This window comes from Eschrichtius robustus, chromosome 1 (genome assembly GCF_028021215.1).
Source record: "Eschrichtius robustus isolate mEscRob2 chromosome 1, mEscRob2.pri, whole genome shotgun sequence".
Classification (NCBI taxonomy): Eukaryota; Metazoa; Chordata; class Mammalia; order Artiodactyla; family Eschrichtiidae; genus Eschrichtius; species Eschrichtius robustus.
In genome coordinates this window covers 67,245,162-67,267,080 of record NC_090824.1, presented here as the reverse complement: position 1 = coordinate 67,267,080, position 21,919 = coordinate 67,245,162, and the positions used below count along the sequence as shown (strand labels likewise).

At 35.0% G+C, this 21,919-nt stretch overlaps 1 protein-coding gene across 4 annotated transcripts in view; it reads right to left on the bottom strand.

The window, feature by feature from the left end:
* HECTD1 (HECT domain E3 ubiquitin protein ligase 1) overlaps positions 1-21,919 on the bottom strand; it is a 91,071-nt gene that overhangs the window by 33,726 nt on the left and 35,426 nt on the right. For all 4 annotated transcript variants that reach the window (XM_068546443.1, XM_068546451.1, XM_068546460.1 and 1 more), the window contains exons 10-18: positions 21,488-21,662; positions 12,260-12,398; positions 11,900-12,070; positions 6,609-6,831; positions 5,828-6,091; positions 5,649-5,725; positions 1,941-2,075; positions 1,231-1,377; positions 57-151 (exon numbers count right to left, since the gene is read on the bottom strand). In XM_068546443.1, the coding sequence (XP_068402544.1) occupies positions 57-151; positions 1,231-1,377; positions 1,941-2,075; positions 5,649-5,725; positions 5,828-6,091; positions 6,609-6,831; positions 11,900-12,070; positions 12,260-12,398; positions 21,488-21,662 (1,426 nt within the window). The remainder of the gene's footprint in view (positions 1-56; positions 152-1,230; positions 1,378-1,940; positions 2,076-5,648; positions 5,726-5,827; positions 6,092-6,608; positions 6,832-11,899; positions 12,071-12,259; positions 12,399-21,487; positions 21,663-21,919) is intronic.

The following is a 21,919-nucleotide window of genomic DNA, read 5'->3' as shown; positions in this document are numbered from 1 at the left end:
TTAAAGGAAAGCTATCAACTTGCAAACATCAAATTAAAAGAAATTTGGGGATCTACCTTTCATCATCTTCATTTTCACTAAAGGCTGTTTTAAAAACATTTATTCTTTCTACCAGTTGACTACAGTCTTGCTTCATATCTAAATCCATGCTCTAAAAAAAAAAAGGAAAAACAAAGTTTTAAGGCTGTTACTGAAATTTATCAAAACACATTCTGCAAGATGAATATTAATATATTACAAAATTATCAGTACAATATAAGTGAAATCATTATTTTCTTTCAATTAAAATTCTTTTCATTATATGACTAGTAGATCATGGCTAATATCTTCAGTGTTATAATGGAGCGGCAATTATACTCCTTTTCTCGAAGTGTAGTGGTATGAAGGTAATTTCAGATTATTTATGAACATTTTGCACTTTAACAGTACTATTTACATTAATTAGTATTAGAAAAAATATGACTGGTATATCAAAACAATGATTTCATAGATACTACTAAGCGATATAAAGTGATGCTATATCAATAAAATTTTAATAAATGAGAATAAATGCAAATGGTAAAAATAATGAAGGAAACACTAGACTGCAGTTAAAGTACAATGATTAAGATCAAGAAATTAAAATGGCAAATAGAACAAAAATGGGGAGAAAACCTTCACTTTTTATAATTTATTCTGTTAGAATTTGTTAAAATAAGTGTGTGTGTGGGTGTATATATATACACACCTTTCATTAAAATAAAGGAAAAAATTTTATCACAATAAAGATAGTAATGCAGACTAAATTGAAGAGAAATATAAGGTTATTAGCAAATACTTGTCAAATATTCACATAAACTTCCTAAATTGCCAATGCTCATAAATTAATTTTATGCAAATATTTTAGGTATTTAAAAAGGCCTATAGACTAACTCCATTTTATGTTAAGTTACGAGGAAATCACAGCAGTGAATAATGTTAAATCTTAGGCTACTACAAGCGTTTTGTTCAAACAAATCTTGAACAAATTATAATCAGGTAACCAAAAAAATCTAAATAAACTCAATTATTTAATTCAACTGGCTCAAACTAATAAAACTTGAAAGGCTGGAAAAATTATAAATGTTAACATTTACTACTCAGTTTTTAATACATCTTGACAAAAACAAAGTAAATCTCACTCTGTCGAAGTGTAGTTAAAAATATATTTTTTAACTATATACCTCATTCTGTACTACTTCATAAACTTACATTATTTAAAACAGTAAGAAGCGCTTGCACCAAGCCACTACTGCACATTTCATATGGTGAAATTGTGTTTTCATCCTTCAAAAGTACAATTAGATTTTCTAAAGCTGTCTTCATTAAATCTCTCCAAGTGTTCTCACTCTCAATACACTAAAAGAAACAAAATTTTTTTTAATTGAAGACAATCGAAAAAACAAACAGGTCTTAATTAACATACTTAATTTATCAGAGCATCAATTACCATGAAAATAAATTAGATACTAAATTAGATTAAGAAATTCAAATTATTAATGCAAATTATCTCTACCAGGCCTGGTAAACTCTTTTGTAAAGGGCCGACTGTAAATATTTTAGGCTTCACAGGCCACATCACATATCTTGGTCACATCTGTTTAAGTCTGCCATTGTAGCCACTAAAGCAGTCACGGACAATATGTAAATAAATGAGCATGGCTGTGAGCAATAACACTACTATGGACACTGACTTTACACATGCATATAATTTTCAGGTATCATGAAATATTGTTCTTACTTTTGATTTATGTTCAACCATTTAGAAATGTAAGAACCCTTCTTACCTCACAAAACCATACAAAATTTAGCCCATGGGTGATAATTTGCTGACCCCCTAATCAATACCCAGAATATAAAGGATAAAGGGAAAAAACTAAACCAAGATCACTGTGTGTCATAAAATCTAGAGGCTAACGTACTTGTCTATTTGTATGAAGTTCCCAAGATGACTCTAACTGAGTTGCTATGTTTCTGAGTGTTACCACTACTCCACGAGGCATGCTTTCAACAGCTTTAAAGTGGTCATCATATAAATCTCGAGCCATAGTTCGTACCTACCAAAATAAAAATAGTAAATGTGAATTTTTATTACAATTAATAATTTTAGCAAATCTTGCTTTTAAATATATACATGCAACCTTTAGAATTAAGATGTTTGTGCCAGTATCAAGTTCCAAAAAATGTTACTACTTCTATTCATATACATCAAGAAGTTCAAGTGGTTGAAAAACTACTCTAGCAGATTTTAGCAATGTCAAATCAAAGAACTTATAATTTTAATTTTTAAACTTTGTATTCATATACCAAATAGGAGCTTATTTCATTTAAATCAAATTAAACCTATAAAAAGGTAACTTTGCTCTTTTTAATAAAAGTAACCTGTTTTATGGTGAACCAATTAGAAAATACAAATAAGCCAAAAAAAAAAGATAGAAAGAAAGAAGGAAAAAAGAAGGAAAAGGAAAGAAATAAAGAAAATTAAGCCATTTATAATTCCATCAACTGAAGTTGAACCTTTTAACATTCTGGGATGTACTTTAGGTTATTATGTCTTTTTTCTATTTATATTATTCACACAAAGTATCTAGGATGCTCATGTATTTATATATTTCATCAAGAGGAAGAAAGACTGTATTATCAGTTTGGGGACTAATTACCTCTCATTTAAGTTCAATTAATGTTGTTTGAGAGAGCAACCCACACATGTCCATGGCTTGGGTCTGATGAAATTTAGTACGTAACATTCTTTAAAATATATGCTTAAATAATGTAAATTTAAGATTTATGTGATTTCATTTAAACACAAGCATAGCTCTAATGTTAACAGAAAAAATTTCACTCCCCAAATGAATTAATAGTACCTTCCCATTCTATTTTAGTGTGCCTTTCAGAATTAAAAGATAAGTAAGTTCTAGATATCAGACAACACTGAAGAAACTATTCCTTTATAAACAATATTAAGAAATAAAAACAGGTTAAAACTAATAGTTAAAATTATTTTTACCTAAAATTACTATATGTTGATATATACTGCTTTCATACGCAAAAGAATAGCCACATGATCACTGATTTACTACTGATTTCAAGGATCTGAATCAATAATCAAATTTTTTTAAGAAAATGAAACTACAGGACTGAGACTATATCCTCCTTGATTTACTTTTCTTTTGTACTGTAAAAGTTCAGTTCCCTGTGAGTTAATCCAGATTTGTTGGTTAATACAACATCAGTTATTCCAAAAAACTCCTGAGAAAGCTGACCGGTAGCTTTATAAAGAATTACAGCTGAGCCTCATTATTTGAGAATTTAATATTTGTGAAATCAACTAGTCACTAAAATTCATTTGTAATCCACAAATCAATACTTGCAGCACTTTTCACAGTCATTTTTCGGCAAGCACAGCGCAGCAAAAACTTTAAAAATGTGACCAGAGCCTCACAGGAACCTAAACCTGTATTTCTCCAAGAAGCAATGGTTCAGTATTCATGGCAATTTTACAGAACATAACTATCATGAAAATGAAAACTGTATTTAGTTCAAATTCCTTTTACCATCTAATGGCTACCTTCAATTGAGATATTTCTTCCTCAAATGCCCTTAAGATATCCTGAATTGGAAAAAAACCTCTGGCTTCACACTCTTTTTTGAAAAACACAGAAGCAATCATGGAATAATATATATAGCTATAGAGGTAATATATTTTTTTTATTTATTTTTTATTTATTTATTTTTGGCTGTGTTGGGTCTTTGTTTCTGTGCAAGGGCTTTCTCCAGTTGCGGCAAGCAGGGGCCACTCTTCATCGCGGTGCACGGGCCTCTTACTATCGCGACCTCTCTTCTTGCGGAGCACAAGCTCCAGACGCGCAGGCTCAGTAGTTGTGGCTCACGGGCCTAGTTGCTCCGCGGCATGTGGGATCTTCCCAGAGCAGGGCTCGAACCCATGTCCCCTGCACTGGCAGGCAGATTCTCAACCACTGCACCACCAGGGAAGCCCAATATATATTTATAAATTAAAGAAAGAGAGAGAGAGAAAGAGAAAGCAAGCAAGCAAGCAAGCAATTTTCTTTCCCAGGTCTAGCATGTGGAAATGTGGAATATCTTTGGGATAGCCTAGCAAATTTACAACTGGAAATGAAGACATGAATGAATATATATATTATATAATATAGTGCTCCAAATAAAACCCCTTATGACTATTCCTATGGCCAAAGCAACACAAGTACCCCCCATCCCAATCACCCAAAAGCATTCTTCACATACTATATGAAAAAACTATATCATTATTATAGATAAAATAAAAATGTGTCATCAGAAGATACTGAATCTAACTATGAGATTTTATTTTCTTTCAAAAATTAAAAAATTCAAGAACAATTGATATAATAAAGATGGAAATATAATGGCTTGGGACTTCTCTGGTGGTCCAATGGTTAACACTCTGCCCTCCCAATGCAGGGGGCCTGGGTTCGAACCGTGGTCAGGGAACTAGATCCCACATGCTGCGACTAAGAGTTCGCATGCTGTGACTAAGAGTTCGCCTGCCACAACTAACAGTTCGTTTGCCACAACTAAGAGTTCGCATGCCTCATCTAAAGAGCCCACATGCTGCAACTGAGGATCCTGCATGCTGCAACTGAAGATCCAGCATGCCACAACCAAGAACCCGCATACAGCAATGAAGATCCCGAGTGCCACAACTAAGACCCGGCACAGCCGAATGAATGAATGAATGAGTAAATAAATAAATAAATATTTTTTTAAAGAAAGAAATATAATATAGAGACATGGATGTAGAAAACAAACGTATGGACACCAAGGGGGGGGAAGCGGGGTGGGGTGGGGTAGGATGAACTGGGAGATTGGGACTGATATATATACACTAATATGTATAAAACATAACTAATAAGAAACTGCTGTATAGCACAGGGAACTCTGCTTCGCTTCACTGTACAGTAGAAACTAACATAACACTGTAAAACAACTATACCCCAATTTAAAAAAAAAAAGAAAGAAAGAAATATAATGGCTTTATTTTTGAAAAAAACCAATGCATAATAAATGGATAGAATTTAAAAATTAGTAATATGAGTCAATAACATATTTGCTCCTGGAGTCAGTAACATATTTGTTCCTGTATCTTTTTGAAACAGTGATTTCATCTGAGATGGCCATTAAACTAAGTATCAAATTATCTGAATCTAGAACCAGGAATTCAAATTGATTCATCACAAAGTATTAAATCGAGACTGTAAATTATAATAATGCATTTTCAATCTCACTACATCACTAAAAATACTACTATCATTAATCATAATTAAAGCATGAGTTTAAAGTTTCTGTGACATTAATAACTCAAATAATTTTAAAATAATTTAAATTTTATACTTCGTCTCAATTTTGTTTCTATTTTAATGTTGGTGTTTAGTGTATGTATAAAAACTACAAGTAAATGTATACATATTGTGGAAAATAAGATAATGAGCACAGAAAAAGGAAAACTAAAAATACATTAGATTAGGGTAGCTTATGTTACATGGCTCAATTTTTTAAATGCCTACAATCTACCCCTGAAACCTTGCTACATCAGTTTAAAAGACAAAAAACAAAGCAAATCCCATAAATAATACCTTTTGCTTAGTTTTTTCTAACTTAGATTTTAGTTTTCTGCCTCTTTTGCCAGTCCAGCCAGTCACGAATTCTGAACCTTCAAAAAAAAAAAAAAAAGGTATTTCACAGAACATATTTTATTGCAATTTAACATATTCATTTATTCTTATCTGTTAAACTGACATACCTACATACTTACCCAGAGAAGTTTCTGCAGTAAATGAATGCTTGGTTCCTCTATTAGATTCAAACACAAAACCAGGTAAATCTTCTTTCAATATCGTTGCTTGCTGGCCATCTGAGTTATGAATAGCAATTTCTCCTTCTTTCAAACATGTTAGTGACCAGTTCCCTACAGTGAGTTTAGTGGGTCCTGGTGCTGAGAGTATAGGTTGACTTGAAGTAGATGGCTTTACTTGGCCTCGAGCTCTTTGTAACTTCTCTAAGAATTCACTTCTGCTTTCTATAAAGACAAAATGTTTGTTTTAAAACTTCATTCCTTTCAAATATTCCATTTTTTTAATGAAACTACCTATTGAAATATCAATTTTATTAAAAAACTTTCATTAAAGTTTTGTTCCTTGAAATACTCTCACTGGTTTGATATTATTTAGGTTCAAGCATTAAAACAATCCTGCAGCCATAATTTTTTAAAGTAGAAGGCTTTTGGGAAAAGATATAATTTGAGACAGCATTACACATGTGCAATTCATCATTACGTGATAAGAGGCACCTTTACCTAAAGGATGGAGACAGTAAAAGTAGATATTGATACAATGCTATTCCTTGTCTCATACAATAAAAAAGTATGAAATGCTTTCATGGTACAATCATTTTTCTCTGTTAATATTAAAGAAATGGCCATATGATCATCAAGGACGTGCTACTGCTATGACAATGGTAGCAAAAATATGAGCAGAAAAACAAATTATCAAAATTACAGAAACTAGTAAAACATTTTAACAGAAACAAAATATTACCTGAACTATCCGATCCACCTTCAGGACTACCACTTGAATACATGGTGGCAAGTTTTCCATCCAAGATAAATCTAAACCATCCATTACTGCCATTAGATAGTTCCAAGGCTGCTGCATCACTCCATATATATAAGCAGTCCCTTCCCCTAATGATGGACCAGTCTCTCCAATGATATGGCTTACCCTGCTGCAATTCTTTAGCATCTTCCTGTGGTTCATCTTCCTAAATGTGTAAAATTATTCAATGAAACATGGGAAATAACTTATATTCCAAATATTCATAAGTACTTATAAAAACATGACCATGAATCAAATTTAGAATTAAAACATCCTGAATATAATATTCAGCTGCCTGTAGTTTAATACATATTCTGATTCAACTAATTACCTATAATCTTAAAAGTCCATCCTAAAAAAAAGTTAAGAAATTCACATAATAACCTAAGTTATAACATTTCCAGGTATAATGGTAAAGAAGACAAATGGATTAGGTTTACACACTATTAGCTAGTTATCTAGGACTTGATAAACTCACCATATCTCTTGGCCTAACAGATTATTTGTAAAAAATGAATGTTTACACTAGATCAATGGTATCCAAACCTAGGGTGCAAAAGAATCACCAGAAATGTGTTTTAACAATATAATTTATAAGTTCCCACCCTTAGCCAAGTGAATCAAATATACTGGATTATTCCTATAACCATAAAAATGTTAGCTATAGCGTGTTTAAAAGAAAAATAACTTGTAAACACTGTTTGCCTACCCCGGCATCCAAAAAAATTTTTATTTTGTTGACAACATTTAATATTAAGAATATTCATCATTAACATATATGATCTTGGCATGTGTGTGCACGCATGCATGTATGGGTAAAGTACTTTTAGACTTTATAAAGACTTATCATACTTAAAATTGTTCTAAATGTATCTTTTACATGCTTCTTCCCTGAAGTAGTACTTAGCTTATAACACTAAAATAAGATTGTAAAATATGGATTATAAATTTCCCTAAACATAAGTTCTTGTGCTCCAGGCCATGATAGATTAATAAGGATCAAGACTTGCCTATCCACTGTCAACAACTAAAAAAACCAGACAAAATACATGAAAAAGTGTTTTCAAATACTGGACAACAAGCAACGCAGGACTGCATGATCTCCCAGAAAACAGAAACAAATAAGGTAAGCCCCTTAGGCTCAGACAGAGTTTCTGGCTAAGGTCTTAAGAAGAGGGAACACAGAGTCCAGCAGTGAAAGTTGAGGAAATGGAGATCTGTGTTTGAAGAGATTAAGGCAAATGGAATATGTGGTGGATGAGTTCAGGATCAGGGAGTCAAGCACAGAAGACCTCTAGAAATGTGCAAAGTGGTCACCAGGACATCTCTACTGAGTACCAGACCATCTGTGTACAGGTGATGTTCCATAAGGCAGGGCAAAGCATGACTTGAAAATGGTAAGGTGAACAATTCAGAGGTCACACAGGGTGGTCAGACATTTGCATTCCTAACAGCCAGAGTGGAAAATCATCATACCAACAGTTCAAAATTTTTCCAAATGTGATGTAACTGTAAGCCCACAGACCAAAAAAAATTAAATAATCCTGAGCAGGGGCAGAAAACCCACATGTGCATGCACACACACAAACCAAACAGCTAAGCACATCAAAGTCAAATTGCTAAAAACAAGTTATAAAGTCTTAAAAGCAGCCAGAGGAAGAAAACGTCTCAGTAGAGACTATGCACATCAGGTGACAATGAAATATCTTTTCAAGCGCTGGAAAATGATCAGCCAAGAGTCCCTGCAGGAACTGAAAATGTCCATTGAAAATGAAGGCCAAGGGACTTCCCGGGTGGTGCAGTGGTTAAGAATCCACCTGCCAGTGCAGGGGACACGGGTTCGATCCTTGGTCCAGGAACATCCCACGTGCCACTGAGCAACTAAGCCCGTGCACCACAACTACTGAGCCTGTGCGCCTAGAGCCCGTGCTCCTCAACAAAGGAAGCCGCTGCAATGAGAAGCCTGCGCACCACAACAAAGAGGAGCTGCCGCTCACTGCAACTAGAGAAAGCCCGCGCACAGCAACAAAGACCCAACACGGCATAAATAGATAAATTTATTTATTTATTTATTTATTTATTTATAAAATAGGAAAAAAAAAAAATGAAGGCCAAAATCAGTCCACTGGTTAGGACTTCACGCTTCCACTGCAGGGGGTAGGGGTTCAATCTATGGTCAGGGAACTAAGATCCCACAAGCCAGGCAGTGCAGCCAAAAAACAAACAAAAGAAGGAGATATTTTCAGACAAATAAAATCTCAAAGAATTTTCTGGCTTGTCTTCTCATTTCCAGATAATGTATTTTGGGGACTTCCCTGGTGGTCCAGTGGCTAAGACTGCACTGCCAATGCAGTGGGCCCGGGTTAGATCCCTGATCAGGGAACTAGATCCCACGTGCCGCAACGAAAAGTTCGCATGCTGCAACTAAAAGATCCTGCATGCTACAATGAAGATCCCGTGTGCTGCAACTAAGACCCCGTGCAGCCAAATAAATAAATAAATATATTAAAAAATAATAATAATGTAGTGTGAAGAACAAAGGTTTAATTTTAATGAAAACAATTTTTTTTTGTTCTTTTATAATATAATCTTTTAATGTCCTATCTAAGAAATCTCTGTCAAGCTCAAGGTCACTAAGATTTTCTTCTTTTTCCTCTAGAAGCCTTACAGTTTTAGCCCATCCATTTCAGTTCATGATTTCTTTTTTTTTGTTAAAAGGGGTAAGAGTTCATATTTCTGCATTTGTTATCCACTTGTTCAAGCATCATTTTTAAGGAGACCATCCTTTTGTGACTGAATTACCTTAGCACTGTTTGAACAATTGACCATATATGTGTGGGTCATTAATCTATTTTTACACCACTACCACACTTTCTTGCTTACTATAGCTTTATAATAAGACTTGAAATCTGCTGCTGTATGTCCTTCAACTTTGTTCATTTTCAAGGATGCTTTGGCTATTCTAGGTTCCTATCATTTTCATATAAATGTTTGCTTGTTAACTTCTACAAAGACCGCTGGGATCTGTAACCTATTTCTTGAATGAAAGAATTCCAGGGGGATGAACCCAGATATCACTTCTTGTTTTGTTTTTTGTTAAATCTCCAGTAATTTAGGAAACACACATATACACTCAACCACTCAGGATTCTGCAATTACAATCCATACTCTACCATTCTCTCAAAACTATTAATACTCAGTCACTAATATGTAGGAAGCATTCACTAAATGGTAGGACTAAATCATTGCTGGCAATTGGTAGAGACAAATAAGGCATATTTTTAAATATGCAATCTAAGGCAAGAATTATCGATAGGTACTGAAACTAGTGGATAAAAGTTTAAAGAGAAACAGCATATTTGCATAGTCTCAAATTATCTCCCCACAAATTACTTATTAATTACAAAAGGGAAAAAGTATCTTTACAATAGAGAAACCTGGTAGAGACAAACACAACCGATCCAAGTTAACTTCAACAGCAAGAGCGCAAACAGACATCACGTGCCTCTAAAAAGGCACATTTTACACATGAGAAGGCCATAACATCACCTCTATAGTCTTTCTGCTTAAAAACACACAACCTGAATCTAATTATGAAGAAACATGGCACAAACACAACGTGAGGGTCACTGTCCAAATTAAGTGGTCTGTCCTCTTCAAAAACATGTCAAGGCTATGAAAGAAAAAGAAAGGCTGAGAGGGCTTCCCTGGTGGCGCAGTGGTTGAGAATCTGCCTGCCAATGCAGGGGACACGGGTTCGAGCCCTGGTCTGGGAAGATCCCACATGCCGCGGAGCGACTGGGCCCGTGAGCCACAATTACTGAGCCTGCGCGTCTGGAGCCTGTGCTCCGCAACAAGAGAGGCCGCGATAGTGAGAGGCCCGCGCACCACGATGAAGAGTGGCCCCCGCTTGCCACAACTAGAGAAAGCCCTTGCGCGGAAACGAAGACCCAACACAGCCATAAATAAATAAAAATAAATAAATTAAAATCATCCAGAATCTTAAAAAAAAAAAAAAAAAAAGAAGAAAGGCTGAGAAATGGAACAACATGACAACGAAATGTAATGTGCTCCTGGACTGGATTCTGGGGGGGTGGCGTGGGCCGCAGGCGGGCATTGCTATTAGGGCAATGGCAAATTTGAATACAGTCTCTGGATTAGATAACATTTTCTATAAATATTAAATTTCCTGATTTTAATAACTACATTAGGATTATATAAGACAATGTCCTGGTTTTTTGGTGAAGATTTTAGGTATAAAAAGGGGCACTGACTTCCCTGGCGATCCAGTGGTTAAGACTCCGTGCTTCCACTGCAGAGGGCACGAGTTCAATCCCTATTCAGGGAAGTTCCGCATGCCACGAGGTGCGGCCAAAACAAAAAAATAAATAAATAAATAAATTTACAGAAAGGGGCACTATGTATCCAGCTTCTCTCAAATAATATATTTTATTATTATTATTATCATTATTATTATTATTTTGGCCATGCCACGCGGCTTATGGGATCTTAGTTCCCCAACCAGGGATCAAACCTGGGCCCTTGGCAGTGAAAGCTCGGAGTCCCAACCACTGGACCGCCAGGGAATTCCCTCAAATAATATATTTTAAATGTGCATGCACACGTATGTCTTTGTAAGTAATAAAGCAAATGGAGCAAAATGTCAATAATTAGTGATTTTGGATAGAGGATGTTCTGATAGTCTTTATTTGCAACTTTTCTTCAAGTTTTAAATTTTACCAATGATATATTTTATTTTATTTATTTATTTATTTATTTTTAAAATTAATTAATTAATTTATTTATGGCTGTGTTGGGTCTTTGTTTCTGTGCAAAGGCTTTTTTTTTTCTCTAGTTGTGGCAAGTGGGGGCCACTCCCCATCACGGTGCGCGGGCCCCTCACTATCGCGGCCTCCCCTGCTGCGGAGCACAGGCACCAGACGCGCAGGCTCAGCAGTTGTGGCTCACGGGCTTTGCTGCTCCGCGGCATGTGGGATCCTCCCCGACCAGGGCTCGAACCCGTGTCCCCTGCATTAGCAGGCAGACTCTCAACCACTGCGCCACCAGGGAAGCCCACCAATGATATATTTTAAAAGAAAAGTGACCAAATTTTTAAAAATTATAATACTACTCCATACTGCCATTATTTTGTCAAAACCCATGGTAATTGGAACTACATTTCCTCAAAAGAAACCCTATTCCTGACAGATACCACTGCAATTAAGACCACTCACTTTCTCTGGTTTTGATTCCTCTTCATTCTCATCATCAGAGGAAGGACCTGCCAAAGTTGACACTTTGCTAATTACACCAAGTCTGGCTAGCTGATCCAAAAAAATGTCACCACCTTTATCTACTAAGTCCCTTATGATCTGCAAAGCCAGCAAGTGGCCATCATCGTCGTCCTGGGGGGAAAAAAAAGGAAATTAAGGGAAAATGATAAAAATAAGTTTAGCTGCGTGGAGTAGACAAATGCAATCATTTGTACAGACAAAATGATTTAATAAAATTAGGACACAAGTTAAATTATTTTACTGACTACTATCTAATGGGAATTAAAGCTACAGGAGTTTCAATAAAGATAATAAACTGACCTCTTGATCAAGAACTGTTGCAGTGATTTCCACTAGTACTGTAGGCAGATTATGACCAACATCAGAATCACAAACTTCTTTCAAGAGTGCTTCAGAGCAAAAATGAATCATTTTTCGAATCAGAGCAAGACTTGCTTTCCTTGAAAAGTAAAAAAAAGAATTTTAGTTAGCCATGGTAAGAAGCTAAAATAAAACAAAATGCAACACTAACGAAAACCAAAATATCCAATTTAAGTTTTAAATACTCTGCTAAAATATACACTTAATAAAAGAATGTAATTAATAAGAACCTACTGAATAGCACAGGGAATTCTATTCAATACTCTGTAATGACCTATATGGGAACAGAATTTTAAAAAATGGATATGTGTATCTACAACTGACTCACTTTGCTGTACAGCAGAAACTAACACAACACTGTAAATCAACTATACTCCAATAAAAAAAATTTTCTTTAAAAGAATACAAAAAACTAAGACAATACTAGCACTAGGTTTATGTTCACTTTTTGAGGGAATTTCATTTTTCTACTATTAATATATTGAGCTCATTAAAACGAATTATTTTTGTAATTTTCTTACATGTGCTATTTTATATTAACCAGCATGACTGCTAACATGCCATGATAATTTTAGAAAATCAAAAGTAACACAATTACTAATAAATGGCATCTATAACCCCAAATATAAAACTCTTAACTTAAAACACCTGATGGTGTATATGGAACTCATATTTCAAATTAAGCATTTTTGTCCTTTGTCAAATTTAAGACATGTTCATTATAATGATATTCTCATATAAATGAGATCCTAGTAATCCCATGCCCTTAAATATTCCCATTGTTAACAACTTGGCATGACTCCTTTCCCTTCTATTATCCACTGCTTTACTTAGAACATAGAAGATACTCAATAATGTCACACAAACTAACCTCAATTTTATAAGCGATTTGTTCTTTTAAAATAAAATACACAAATATCCACACACATTTAAATTATAATACACTGGTCTATTACATAAAAGTCAATAATGCTTTTAACACATGTTTTCTGAGCATCTAACAATAGTCTGTGCACCAAGCTGTAGATATCATTGCCCTTGAGGTGACTTCTCCACAGGAAGGATGGAGAGGCAAAAAATCTCTATTGAAATCCAAGAGAGGTATCTGACAGCTGTATTCCTACAGAATGTGGTCTTGATGTATTTCATAACTCTCTCTAGGTGAATTTCATGTATTCTTTCATTTTAAAACGTGTTTTATTACAAAATACAAGTACATTAGAGAAAACAGTAGGCAGATGGAGGGCAAACTGCCCTAACAGGATTAGTTCCTTCCAGTGTTTGTTAACGGCAATTTATATTTGGTTGCAAAATCAGTATTTATGTATAATAATAATTTTATATCATGATTTATTTCAATTAAAATAGCATAAGAATGGTTATATGTTGTCTACCTATCTGGCTATCTGTCACTACCATGCTGAGTCATAATGAGCCAGGAATACCTGTATATATTTTAAAAACTTTACACCTCATTTAATCCACCCACCAAATCCCCTATGAAGTAGGTTTTATTAGCTCAGTTTTACAGATGAAAAAAAATGAGACAAAGAAAGGTAATTCGACTAAGGTCACAGGGCTAATAAATTAGAGCCTCAACTCAAACTCATCTCTTAACCAGTACACTATGCATAATATTCATAACGTAAAATTTTCCTGCTTAACACTATTATATAAATCATAAGCATTCAGCTTAACTGGCTTTTCTATTATAAATAGCATTATTTTTGATGAACAGTTTTATTTCTTCAGTAGAGGGATTCTTGGATCCAAGAGTCTAAATATTTTCGTACGTACTGAATGTGCATCAATACTGAACCCATACTTGGCAAACTGATTTTTTTAAAAATCTGTTAAGTGACAACATGGATGGACCTCAAGGGCATTATGCTAAGTGAATAAGCCAGAGAAAGACAAATACTGCCTTATATCACTTCAATGAGAATCTAAAAAAAAAAGAAAAGTCAAACTTATAGAAACAGTAGAAAAGTGGCTGCCAGTGGCTGGGGCTGGGGGAATTAAGGAGAGGTTGGTAAAAGGGTACAAACTTTCAGCTATAAGATGAATGAGGTTTGAGCATTTAATATAAAAAATGGTGACTATAGTTGATAAAACTGTATTGTATAATTAAAATTTGCTAAGACTAAATGTTCTCTCTCAAACACGCATGTACACACATACACAAAGATAAATACGTGAAGTGATGGATATGCTGATTAACTAAATGAGGGGAATCCTTTCACAATGTATACACATATCAAATCACTAAGATGTACATTTTTAAAATCTTACAATATTATATGTCAGTTATGCCTCAATAAAAAGCTAGGGGACAAAAGGACTGCTAACAGCTTAAATTATCAGTAGATATGGATGTACTAATTTACTAAAATTTTGTTACTTTTGTAAAAAAAAAAGTTTCTTAAATGTCTAATGGGTGAAAAGGACATGAAATTTTACTTTTAAATGTTTTGCTTTTTACTAGTAAGGGGATACATTTTTCCCTGTTGTTTTCTTTTTCATCTTGAGCACTGTACCATAATGTCATTGGCTAATTTATTTAAATTGGCATTTATACTTTGACCAAAAACTTGTATGTGTTCTCTGCATAATAAAGTTAGTATCCCTTGGTCATACTTGCTAACAAATACCAATTTGCTGGCAGATTTATCTGGATTACAAGTTTATATTTCTGTCACTTTCATGGTTATGGGTAATACTGTTGCTGATATGCAGTTTTGTTTTTTTACATAGAATATATTTTAAATGACAGATAGGACTAACACAAACAAGTTTTAAAAGTCATTCTTCCTGGGGCTTCCCTGGTGGCGCAGTGGTTGAGAGTCTGCCTGCCAATGCAGGGGACGCGGGTTCGAGCCCTGGTCTGGGAGGATCCCGCGTGCCGCGGAGCGGCTGGACCCATGAGCCACAATTGCTGAGCCTGTGCTTCGCAACGAGAGAGGCCGCGACAGTGAGAGGCCCGTGCACCGCGATGAAGAGTGGCCCCCACTTGCCGCAACTGGAGAAAGCCCTCGCACAGAAACAAAGACCCAACACAGCCATAAATAAATACTTTTAAAAAAAAAAAAAAGTCATTCTTCCTACCAAGTTCTGATAAACTTTCGAGAATATTTTCTTTTTGTTTTCCGAAGGTTTTATTTTTTTTATTTATTTTAAATAAATTTAAAATTTATTTAAATACACAATGTAAAGGACTAAGCTGATTTTTAATCAAACCACAAAGCAAATATTCTAATACCATTTAATATATTATATTAATATATTATAAAATATTAATATATTATATAATTTACCACTATAATACATTCAATTTCTAAACACAATTGTTTCTGTTTGGAGGGCTAGTCTACTCCAGTGATTTATAAACTCTTGGGCTAGTTATCATAAAGATTTAATTACTGAAAGTTTACACTAGCCACTATTCAGATTTTTCTTTAATAATCTCACCTATTTATTCTTCCAGAAGAACTTTAAGATCTGTCAAGTTCTAAAGCAAATTCTATAGTTATTTTCTTTCAAACTGCATTCTATAAATTAACTTTGGAAGAATTTATATCTTTAGATTATTTAATATTCTCATCCTAGAACAATTCCCCCTTTATCCAACCATGTCTACTTTCCTCTCAATCAAATTGTGATTTAAAAAATAAATAAACAAATGGATCCTCAAGGATTTCTGCTGCTGAAAAGTTTACTCAATATTTGTCCCATTATTGACACTAACTCCAAAGATGTATATTTACCACACCTCTTCAAAATTCTAAGTAGCCTTTCTTCAAAAGCAAAATGTGAAGTCCTCAGTCTAATATTACAGATACATATATCAAATCATTATGTTATACACTTTAATACAATGATACACGTCAATTATATCTCAATAAAACTGGGAAGAAATATCTCACAGAGAAAATAATCAGGTTTTTACAAAGTGCTCTACCAGTAAAACTGCTATCCTCTGTTCTGAAGGCTTCACTGATCTGTTGCCTGCCTTTTATTTCCTGAACAGACAATGCACACAGGCCAATACTGATAGATAATAGCTAAAGTTGATATATTCCATATATACAGATCCTCCTTTAACTGCCTGATTAGAGTCCATACGCTTACTCTTCTGATCAAATTTTAAACTGAAATGGTAAAAAATTAGGTTGTAACCTATTCCAGATTGTTTTTAATAATGACAAGTACATATTTTTTTAATCAATCATCTTGGGAGATGGGGGAATGAATGAAATAGGTGAGGGAGACTAAGAGGTACAAAACTTCCAGTTACAAAATAAATGAGTCACAGGGGTGAAATGTACAGAATGGGGAATATAGTCAATAATAGTGTAAACATTTTGTATGGTGACAAATGGTAACTAGAATTATCATGGTTATCATTTTGTGATGTATAGAAATATTGAATTACCATGTTGTGCACCTTGAACTAACATTGTGTTGTAAGTGAATTATACTTCAAAAAAAAAAGGAAGGAATGTAGGGAGGGAGGGAGGGAGGGAAGGAAGGAAAGAAGGAAGGAAGGAAGGAAGGAAGGAAGGAAGGAAGGAAGGAAGGAAGGGAGGGAAGAAAGAAAAGAAAAAATGAATGATTCGGAAGTGGAAATGGATGAACTGCAAGAAAGAATCTTACCAAACAAAAAAATATTACCAGATAAAAAGCAAATTAAGAAGAATCATACAGGGCTTCCCTGGTGGCGCAGTGGTTGAGAATCTGCCTGCCAATGCAGGGGACACGGGTTCGAGCCCTGGTCTGGGAAGATCCCACATGCTGCGGAGCAACTAGGCCCATAAGCCACAACTACTGAGCCTGCGCTCCTCAACAAGAGAGGCCGCGATAGTGAGAGGCCCGCGCATCGCGATGAAGAGTGGCCCCCGCTTGCCGCAACTAGAGAAAGCCCTCACACAGAAACAAAGACCCAACACAGCCAAAAATAAATAATAAATAAATAATAATAAATAAAAAATTTTTTAAAAATCATATAATATGATATGATTTATATAAATCTTTAACTTGTAAAATACTATGCATCATTTACAGATAAATTTATATATTTGCTATATATTCTTGTAATATATTACAAAAATAAAGGAAGCAAGGGAAAATATTAACATATTAATAACCAAAAATATTAACCCCCCCAAAACCCAATTAAGAAAAAAATTTACGAGAAAATTGGGAACAATGAATGCTGATTTGATGTTTGATAATATTTAAGAACTATTATAATTATTTTAGGTGTAATAATGGTATTGCAATTATGTTAAAAAAACAAAAAAGAATCCCTTTTTTAAAAGAATCCCTTTTTAATGATGAAAAATTATTTTTTTATTGAAGTACAGTTTATTTACATATAGTATTCTATTAGTTTCAGGTATACAACATAGTGATTCAATATTTTTGTAGATTATACTTCATTTAAAGTTACTATAAAATATTGGGTATATTCCCTGTGCTAAACAAAAGAACCCTTATTTTTTATGGATACATATAGAAAAATTATGGATAAAACTATTTGAGTCTTGGATTTCCTCAAAATAGTACAGTTGGGGAGGTATAAATGAAATAAGAGTGGGATATTTGTTAAAACTTACTGAAGCTATGTGATGGGGTTCATTATATGATTATCTCGACGTTTGAATACATTTTAACTTATCTACGATAAAACATTTTTTTAATAAACTATCTTTTTACAAATACCTCTAAAATATTAGGCACGATGCTAAATACCACACATACTTAATTTTAATTTTCTTTTAAAGAGAATTAAGTATAATAACCCCATCCTAGAGATGAATTAAGATCAAGAGGTTAAGTATCTTGTCCACGGCTATCGGTCTACAAAGTGGCAACACTGACATTTGGACTGACTTTGAGCTGACTCCAGAGTCTGAGCTCTGAACTAAGATATATGCTATCTTATTCACCACAATTAAATTTGTCAGCGAACTATTATCTGGAAAAATTTAGCATCAAATATGCTATAACTAAAATTATGTTTAGATGATCTTCAAATATTTAACAGAATGATAAAAAAATAACTATCCATTAAGGGAACTCTGTTTTATGGTGACATACTTTATAATTTCCTGATGGCCTTATAATGAAGCAATTCTAATTCCAAATATAACTTAAGGATTTTTAATTCGCATGACACCTAGTCCTCTAAAATTTTCAGGCCGAATTATCTGTTCAAAATTGAACTTGCTCATTTCTAAAAATGAATCAAATCTTTTGTTAAACAAACAAACAAACAGAAAGTGGCCCCACTAACACCTACCCTTCTGTAGCTATTTGGGGAAGAATAAAAACCAAGTTCCTAGATGTTCACAGTGAATTGGCTGGCACTTTCATCCTATTTAAAGTAAACTACCTTCACTTTAATGTCAACTCATAATACTGGTATTTAAGGCACTTGAATCCTACAAAACTCCATGTTCTAAAGACCTCCTGAACTTAAAATGACCAAAATCAAATTCTCAATCACTCAGCCAAAATTTTGGCAGTCATTCTTTACCCCTTCCTTTCCTTCATCCCGCAAATCTAATTGGTGGTCATCAACCCTTATACTGGGTTGGCCAAAAAGTTCATTCGGGTTTTTCCATAGCATCTTGTGGAAAAACCCAAACAAACTTTTTGGCCAACCCAATACAACCCATCTCCCAACCTCTTCAATTTGTTCCCACCAATCCAGTCTTCCAGCAACTGTCTAAAGTTCACATCGACAATTAACCCGTAAGTAGTCTGTTTTCATTCTTGCCCTCCTCCAGTACTTGGCTCCACCAGACTGCCAAAGTGATCTTTATAAATCACAAATCTGACTGTGACAAATTTCCTCACAAGTCTTTAATGATCCTTCTTGAACTGCGGGGTAAAGTCCACACTCACCATCTAGACCAGAAAGGCCTTCACAGGTCATAAAAAGCTCTTATCTACCTTTTTGACAGTATTCCCTGAGCTATACAAACATATCCCATATCCCACTGATACCAAAATACTTGCAGCTGCAAACAAAACACACTCATTCAATCATTCAGTAAGTATCTATTGAAGATCTACTAAATATCAAGCCCTATTCTATACCTCCTTGTCTTTGTAGGAATAGAGCAGGACATAAGGCCATCTCTCATGGAGCTTTAGAGGGAAGACAGACATAAAACAAACAAAAACTCAAAGAAGAGCAAGATTTCAGACAGTGTAAACTCTGTGAAGACAGTAAAACATCATGATTGATATGAAAAGTATCCTAGGGGTAAATTTAAATTAGGTGGATAAATGTCAATGGACATAAGCATTTGAACTGAGACCTGAATGATATGAAGTTACCAACCATTCAAAAGCCCTGGGAATAGAAAGTTTCCAACAAAGTGAAGTAAGTGCAAAAGCCCCATGGTAAGAATGTACATAGAATGTTCCAAAAACAGAAAGAAGGCTAGCATAGTGTAAGTGTAATGGGCTAGGTGTTATATAGTACTAAGTGAGGTCAGAGACCTGGGTGGGACTTATACAAGACCTTCCAAGCCTGAGTATTAAGAAGTTAGGTTTTAGTTAAGGCCAATTAGAAGCTACTGGAAGGTTTAAGTCAGAAGATGATGTGATATAATTATGATTTAAAAACTAATTCAGGGGACTTCCCTAGTGGCAAGGTGCTTAAGAATCTGCCTGCTGATGCAGGGGACACGGGCTCAAGCCCTGGTCCGGGAAGATCCCACATGCCGCGGAGCAATTAAGCCCACGCCACAACTACTGAGCCTGCGCTCTAGAGCCCACAAGCCACAACTACTGAGCCCGCATGCCACAACTACTGAAGCCCCCGCACCTAGAGCCCGTGCTCCGCAACAAAGGAAGCCACCACAACGAGAAGCCCATGCAGCACAACGAAAAGTAGCTCCCGCTTGCCGCAACTAGAGAAAGCCTGCGTGCAGCAACAAAGACCCAGTGCAGCCAAAGTAAATTAATTAATTAATTAAAAAAAAAAAAAAAAAGGGATTTCCCTCGTGGCGCAGTGGTTAAGAATCCACCTGCCAATGCAGGGGACGCAGGTTTGATCCCTGGTCCGGGAAGATCCCACATGCCGTGGAGCAACTAAGCCCATGTGCCACAACTACTGAGCCTGCGCTCTACAGCCTGAGAGCCACAAGTACTGAGCCCGCATGCCACAACTGCCGAGGCCCACGCGCCTAGACCCCATGCTCCACAACAAGAGAAGCCACCGTAATGAGAAGCCCGCGCACCTCAACGAAGACTAGCCCCCACTTGCCGCAACTAGAGAAAGCCCGCACGCAGCAACAAAGACCCAACGCAGCCAAAAATAAATAAATAAATAAATTTATTTAAAAAAAAAAACTAATTCGGCATAATGTGTAGGAACAGATTGTAGAGGGACAAGATAGAAGACGAGGAGAAAGACTACTTTAGAGGCAACTATAGTAGCCAAACTACAGACTATTGCACCTTGGACCAGAGTATTAGCAATAGATGGATAGAAATGGCAGACTTTGGACACACTATAGAGGGAGAGCCACCAGGACCTACACCAGGATGAATTGACTCATACCTCCATGCCTTTGCACACACTGTTGCACACTGATCCTTCTAAATCCATCTGCCTAGAAAACTTCCAAGTATCCTTTAAACCCCAATTTAAATCTCATTTCTGCATAAAATCTCCAATTTGCCCAGCCAATTAGTTGTTAAACCATCTATACCCCTAGGGAATATATGTCTAATCTACTACTTAACCACTCTGTATTGTTACTCACTTCTTCCTCACCAGCTTGCAAGGGCACATAAACAGGGCCAAGTCTTAATTCTTTGGGAACTCCTCCAGTGGGCAGCTTACACTGACTCTATCAAAAAGGCCTCCATAAAGCTCAATAAATATTTGTTGTACTTATAAAAATTCCTCTAGAATTGACATTCAGAGAGCTACAAAAACTGTGTTAGTCTAGTTTTCTTAATTTTCTAAACTCCTTCTCTTAAGTCAGATCATCAGAAGGAAAGATTTAACTCTCCAATCTAATTTTTATTCTTACCATACCTTTTCAATATTAAAATAAACCTCACATCCTTCTGGAAAAGTGAGATAAATAAAGGTATATAATTAGCATATTTTAACTAGTAAATACAAATAGTACGGATAACTACCTTATAGAAGGCAGCATAGTCTGCTGAAATGTTTGTGCAAATACTGGCAGTAACCTTTTCAAGTATATGGGTGCCATTTCTGGATCTCCTTTCGGCTCATTACATTCTTCTTCATCTTTGTTTGTATCTTTCTTTTTCTTATCATCTCCTTTATTAACTGGACACATCCAATCACCTACAGACAAATATTGTTCAATAAAATACTTTTCTGGAAAATTTTTCTTTCAATGAAAAAATATTAAAATGTACTATAAAATCAACTATAATTACCCTAATTAACAACAGTCAAACAAATTAGGATGTTGTATCTATCAAAGGCGTTTGTAAAACTACTAAAGAACATTAGTACCTCCAAGAAGCTGAATCACAACTTAAGGAGATAATTTTGGATACTCCACTTGATTCCATAAAATATTTCACAGAGACTCTGCA